Source organism: Antedon mediterranea, chromosome 5 (genome assembly GCF_964355755.1).
Source record: "Antedon mediterranea chromosome 5, ecAntMedi1.1, whole genome shotgun sequence".
In the NCBI taxonomy this organism is placed as follows: domain Eukaryota; kingdom Metazoa; phylum Echinodermata; class Crinoidea; order Comatulida; family Antedonidae; genus Antedon; species Antedon mediterranea.
The window spans coordinates 15150101-15157204 of NC_092674.1; the positions used below are offsets into that span (position 1 = coordinate 15150101).

General features: G+C 38.1%; 1 protein-coding gene across 1 annotated transcript; it reads right to left on the reverse strand.

Moving 5' to 3' along the window:
- On the reverse strand, positions 1-5832 carry LOC140050014 (uncharacterized). Its single transcript, XM_072094995.1, has 2 exons — positions 4936-5832; positions 1-172 (listed from the first exon to the last, which is right to left on the reverse strand). Exons 1-2 carry the CDS (start codon positions 5730-5732, stop codon positions 133-135), a joined length of 837 nt encoding a protein of 278 aa, XP_071951096.1. The 5' UTR covers positions 5733-5832; the 3' UTR covers positions 1-132.
- Positions 5833-7104: the final 1272 nt, after the last annotated feature.

The window sequence follows — 7104 nt, forward strand, 5'->3', positions numbered from 1 at the left end:
TATGCTTTCGTTGAGCTGCTGTACAGTGATTGTATTATGTCAATCATAGTAGTAGACTGGTTTAAGTGAAACCTATTACGAACGCTTAGGAAAAGAAGATTACGATTCACATGGGCGAATGCTGCTGTTAAATCAATGAAGCATGTATAGAGTTTGTTTCCCTCTGTTGGACCTTTAATGATTGTCAGACACGTTTTACTGATTATTTTGATGTTTAATATATATCTATTAATTGGTATTATTTTCAAACATGGCGTTGTATTAGAACTGCCCTTAGTGCGCAGTAGCGTTACTATGGTTATATGGTTGGGGGCAGCATACACATATGATATTACTACATCCCCCTGTTTTTTTATAACAGTATAATATGGTTAATAATAGCTAAGAGTTATTTATTTCGGTGTCCGTAATTGTCTAAAAAGTTCCAAACTGTATTAACTATAAACGTTCAAATGTTCAAAAATAAAAACTTCAAAAACACAACTTGTTTCATAACTTCCTAGAACTGCAACTTTAACAATCAGTGGTATTGAACATACATTTTAAACTTGTAGATCACGTTACAGTCCAAAATCACTCTTTTGTTTCAATTAAACGCGTAGGAGGTTTCACACTTCTCTTAGAGCGCGTGTTACTCATATTCAGAATAGACGGATTTTGGTCTATCGGTTGCCAGGTTGGTACAACATTCTCAGGTGCTGTGCTACCATTGATTTGGGCATTCTGTTGAGGTACCTTCCTCAAATGTACGCGATTTCGTCTCAGCAGATTTCCATTTTCCGCTTGTATAATATATGATCTTGGTTGGACACACTTTTCCACAGTCGTCGCAGGTTTCCATTGCTTTGTGGACTTATCATAAACTCGAACATTGCTTCCATCAGGAATAGGTGGGAGTTCATGAGTGTTTTTATCTGCATATTCTTTTTGCCGCTGCGTAGCTTGTTGCAGTTTTCTACAATATTCTTCTTGTTGCAAGTTGTTTGCTGCTTGACGACTTGGTGTTAATGTTGGTATAGGTCGATTAAACATCAGTTCAGCCGGACTTGGTACACCTGTGTCCAATGGTGTAGCTCTAACATTCAATAGTGCTTTGTTAATATCTCCGCCGGTTTTTAAACATTTTTTTATGATGGGTTTTATGTAACGAACTTGTCGCTCAATGAACCCGTTTGACTGAGGATCTCCTGGGCTACTCGTGGTATGATCAATGCCCCATTCAGCGCAAAATTCATCATACTCTCGCTGGAATTGAGGACCATTATCGGAGAATATTTCCAAATAAACTTAGTACCTCCTTTGTTGTGTTAATTACAGATCGTGCAGTTGTAGATCCAAGTAGTTTTACAACAGGGTATCTGCTGTAGTAGTCGCTGATTAGAAGAAAGTTCTTTTTTCCAATCTCAAATAAATCAGTCCCGAGCTTTATCCATGGTTTAGAGGGTTTTTCATGCATAATCATAGGTTGCTTTGCTTGTTGTGGTTGATATTCCTGACAAATCTGACAGTTCTGGCAAATTTCATCGATGTCTGTGTTTATTTTCGGCCAGTATACGCTTTCACGAGCCAGCTTTCGTGTCTTTTCCACACCTTGGTGTGATTCGTGAAGTTGCTTTAGAATATCGTTTCTCATCATTTCTGGAATTATAATCTGTCTTCCTTTGAATATGACTCCATCTTCTATTGCAAGTTGATCTCGGTAACTCCAAAAATTTCGAAGTTCTGTTGGCAATTCCTTCATTTCATTTGGCCATCCAGTATAAATAACTTGGCTAAGACAATGAAGTGTTCTGTCACGCTCAGTTTCCTCTCTTAGTTGCTTTCTTTTGCTTGGTGAGAAGTTTATGAGGTCAATGTGTACAGAATCTACACTTATTGCCAATTCAATGTCCTTATTGTTTTCTGTGTTCGGAAGTCTAGAGAGTGCGTCCGATACGATCATCTGCGAACCTGGTCTATATTTTAGATCAAAATCGTATCCCATTATCTTGACTAGCATTCTCTGCAATCTGGGTGGTGCCGCACACAATGGTTTCTTCACTATCACTTCGAGTGGTTTGTGATCAGTAATTATTTCAAATTTTCGTCCAAAAAGGTAGTGGTGAAATCTCTCGATGCCATGAACTACACCAAGACATTCACGTTCAATATTACTGTAATTTGATTGCGTCGGCGTTAGTGTTTTACTAGCAAATGCGATTGGACGATTATCCTGCATCAATGTAGCACCTAAACCTCTGCCTGAAGCGTCAACTTCCAAAGTCACTGGCTTTGTCTGGTCGTAGTAGTTTAAACATACGCCGTCTGCGACCGCTTGCTTAACCGCTTTGTAACTCTTTTGGTAATTTTCGTCCCAATCAAATGGAACATCTTCCTTTAGAAGGTCACGTAAACTTGCCAGTTTATTAGACAAGTTAGGAATATGGTTTGACATAAATGTAACCATGCCAATAAAGCGTTGAAGTTCTCGCTTGTCACGAGGTTCTGGCATTTCATAAATATCCTCTATCTTCTCTGGATCAGGTAGGATACCTTCGTCTGTGTATATGCGTCCAAAGAAATTAATTCTGTTTGTCTTTACCAGGCATTTTTTAGAGTTAAGAGCAAGGCCATAGTCCTTTGCCAATTTCATGAATTCTAACAGGTTTCGGTCATGTTCATGTTCGGATGTACCATACACAATAATATCGTCTGCTATACCTACTGCACCTTCGCATTTGTCTAAAAGTTCTCCAATTTTCTCTTGAAATTCGTCTTGGGAGCTCGCTAAGCCATATGGAAGTCGCGTAAAACAATAGCGACCGAAAGGCGTTCGGAAAGTTGTGAGCAGTTGTGACTTGTCTGCAAGTTTCACGCTCCAATATGCTGCCTTCGCATCAAGCTTGGTGAAGAATTTAGCCTTAGCAAAGTTTGGGTTTAATTCTTCCACAGTAGGGATTTTTCTTGGGCATCTTTTCAGAGCTGCGTTTAATCGTCGGGGATCGAGGCAAACACGTAGACTACCATCGCTTTTCGTTACATATGTGAGCACACCAGTCTGTGTGCCCTGTTACTTTTCGGATTATACCTTCAAATTCCATTTTATCCAACTCAGCTTTAATCTTTGGTTTCATGTGAATTGAACAACGTCGTGGAGCGTCGATGTAAGGTTCTGCATCTGGTATCAGATGGAGATCTACTGGCTCTTTAAAACATCCAACTTTATCAAAACATTCAGGAAAATTCCATTTCAAATCTTCGACTGTGTTTATTGGTTTAACTGACGTGTGATCAAATAATGTGGATGTCGTAGTAACAGCATCATATGTCATGTGCTCATCAAATGTAATTAGCTCCATGCATTCGCTAGATTTCTTTCCAATTAATGCTGGACCATCTACGTCAACAACATGGAACCTATGTGTAGAAATCTTTTCACTATCTGTTCGTTGTAGTCCTAGATTTATCGAACCAAGATACTTAATTTTATGCCCACTGTATGAATACAGATCAGTGTAATCTTGCTTAATGTCAACTGATTGTTCTTTAAACATTTTCTTAAATATTCTCAGTGGTAACGTATTTCCACTGGCTCCACTGTCGACTTTTAAGTGGATCAGTCCCTTAGAAAGTATGTCGTCATGATGTACGTGCAAGTTTGTAAAAACTTCATTGTTTTTATTTTGTCTTTGAGCGTCAAGAAAAACACTATCGTATAATGTTAAGCTGCCTAACTCATGATGTTCATTTTCATCTACAGCATGCATCTTTCGTTTTTGATTTTGAAAGTTGTTGTGTCGAGAACGATTAAAATTATGTAATTTACCTTTAGCTTTAGATGTGGATTGTTGCGATTTAAATGTGGATTGCGATTTACAGCATACTTTCCAATGATTCATTTTTCCACAATTTCTACAAGTGTCTCCCCATGCTGGACATTTTCGTGGTTCATGACTTCGGTCGCAATTTCGACATTTTCGTTCATACTTCGTTTTCAATGAATGAGCAATTACTGTCGGTGGTTGTTGTTGATCCTGCATCTTCTTTATTGTGCAATTAGATGCACTGATTGCTTCATATTCACGACCACGCTCAATAACTTGCGCAACAGGATATTTCTCCGGTTTTGTAAGCAGTTCCTTACGAAAATCTTCGAATAGTGTGGACAACACTACCATTTCGATCAATCGCTCATTTAGTTCATCCTTTTTAAAAGAACATTTTGATGCTTTTTCACGTAGACGCGCAACATAATCACTGATGGGCTCATCTGTCTTTTGCCTATAGGTTGAAAACTCTAACCTATGAACTCTAAAATTTATCTTGACAGACGCATCTAGTTGCTGCTCAAACAAGGTCCATATTTCTTTGGGTACCTTTTGGTTTGCATCAGACAACCCAGATGATAAAATTCTCTTCATACCTTCATCACCAAAAGCAAGTTTAATCTTTGTTGCTTTTTTCTCATCCAGTGTTACATTGTGGTCTTCAAAATATAAATTCATGCGTGCTTTAAACGCACGGAGACTCTCTGCCAGGTCTTTTGCATCCCAATCCATCTTGGGCATTTTAGATGACATATTGATTATTGTTACGTACGGCCTAGCCTAAGCCACCAGAGCAATTATCACGCTAAAACGGTGATGGTGATTCGCCTACAAACGGCGCTGCTGTTGTTGGACGGACACGAGTGTTTTTTTACGGCGAGGCTTGTTGCTCGGAAATCAAAAATATGTCACGTACAGGAGTTCTATTCCTTGTTATTTCACAATATACCGCTGCCACCATTTAATGATTGTCAGACACGTTTTACTGATTATTTTGATGTTTAATATATATCTATTAATTGGTATTATTTTCAAACATGGCGTTGTATTAGAACTGCCCTTAGTGCGCAGTAGCGTTGCTATGGTTATATGGTTGGGGCAGCATACACATATGATATTACTACAGGACCTGAATCCAAACTGTGTGCGTAATCGATATTCCTCTATACATTGATGGATCAAGTGGACTGCCTTTTTTTTCCAAATGGTTGTTAATTTGGACAGTCCCCAATCGCTTGGTACTTCTTTGGTTCTCCAAATTTCCTCAAACAGTCTATGTACATGGTTGACGAATACTGGGTTCTCTGTGGCGACTTGCAACATTTCAGAAGTGACATCTAGGGTAGCTTTGCGACCTTTTAGATGTCCGATTGCATCAATAATTTCTTTCTGGGACGGAGGTTCATCGTCTATCCCAAATTCTGGTTGTCTCAGGTTGATTATATATTCTGGAGGTGTGCTAATTTCATCTGGGATTTTAAGGCTAGATTGGTCTGGATTAAAGTGATCTTTAAAGTGTTCACGTAATCCAGGACATTTTATAGGCTTTGGTGCTTTTCTTATAACATCACCGTGCTCCTTAGCTTTTCTCCATAAATCAAATATTTCTAACTTGCTTGCTTCTTCATACAAATATTCATTCCGTAGTTCCTTCACCCGTATCTTAATTGCTTTCTGCATAGCCTTGATCTCCTCTTCTTTGTAGGTAACTGTGCTTTTGTTAATATTCTTTCTTTCTGTATAGCGCTCAGTTGATGTAGTGGTTGTCTTTTCAGGAGAAGTAGTTTTATTAATTTCTTCTTCTATCTTTGTTTTAACATTATTTCTTACTTCTCGATCTTTAAGTTTACTCATGTTGGCTCTCTTGCTCTGTTTTTTCTTTTTATGCTTCTTCCACCTGGCTGCTTTGTTGGCTGGTGTTGTCATATTACTCACAAGGATTCTATGATCCGACGAAAGATAATAGTTGTTATAGACTCTTGTGTCAGTAACATACTTCCTCAACCAGTGATCACATATGTTGTAATCTAGTGTTTTTTTGTAACACCATCGTTGCTATGCCAAGTGATCCGATGAACGTTTGGATGGTCAAACCAGGTGTTCAGTATGCATAGCTTGAAGTCAGAACAGTAGTTGACGAGTCTTGTGCCATTGTCATTACTAATGTCATCTGTGTCTTGAAATCTATGCAGGTTTCCATCAAAGAGTGATTTTCTGGTTGTTATTGTTGATGTTGCATTAAAGTCTCCCATCAGTAAGAGTTTTGTGTTGTTCTCGACTCTTGTTACTTTGGAGAGTTTTGCATAGAAAATATCCTTTGATGATTCCGAACCGGATTCCGTAGGAGAGTACACAGACACAATTCTTAATTTACAATTTTTTATTGTGACGTCTATTGCCATTAGACGTTCATATACATAATGAACATTAGACACTTTGATATGGGGTGACTGTTTGATGGCAATAGCAACCCCATACATCTTTTTGATTTTCAGTCCGGTCCAGTATACATTGTAGCCCTCATGTGAGATTCCACCGGTACCAATCCGTCTCACTTCCTGCATACACACGATGTCAAGGTTTGCTGCTTTAATTTGAATGAGGGTTTCATGTAGTAAGAAGTCATCTGAGCAGGTATTAACATTAATCTGTCTTGCTCGCCAATGAAACAATTTTGCAGGTTTTTGTTTCCTAACTGCTTCTTGTACTTTCTTGTTTATATTAGAAAGGTTTTTAAAATCTATATCTTTATTACTCTTTGTGTGAAATTTTGACTTGCGTCCACCACGGGTACCTCTATAATGGAAAATTCCCAAGTCTTTCAAAACACTTCCAACCGCAGTAGTAATTTTTCCAGCATATTGTCTCAGGTTAAGTAGCTTTGAGTAGCTATAGTTATAGGTCAACATAGTTTACTCGCAGCATTGGTAGATTATAATAATAATATCACACATACACCGATTCTAAGCCCTGTAAACAAATCTCCTATGCTATTCTGTCCCAAAGTTCTAAAGCAACAATAGGCTTTGCTTTACTGAACACTGCTAAGACAATAGCATGCACACAGCTAGATTGGGCCTAGCTATAAGGTATAAAAAAATCTTTTCTAAATCCAGCTTAGCTGATAAAAATAAGAAAAAAAATATACAATACAATAGTTGTAAGTGCTGATAACAATATTGGTAGTAAAATCACTCTCAAAATGTGTACTTAAAACCCAAAAAGCAAAATTTTTGAAGCAGAATGGGAGTAACAATGTCAAGCGCCTCTGGCAGCCTATTATTGTAAAGCATGTACA

Bases quoted from the DNA above. Each gene is read 5' to 3' on its own strand.
- LOC140050014 (XM_072094995.1), bottom strand. From the start codon at position 5,732: ATGACAACACCAGCCAACAAAGCAGCCAGGTGGAAGAAGCATAAAAAG. The intron at 173-4,935 runs GTCCTGTAGTAA...CAATCATTAAAG, and splicing joins CGCACACAGTTTGGATTCAG to GTCCAACAGAGGGAAACAAA.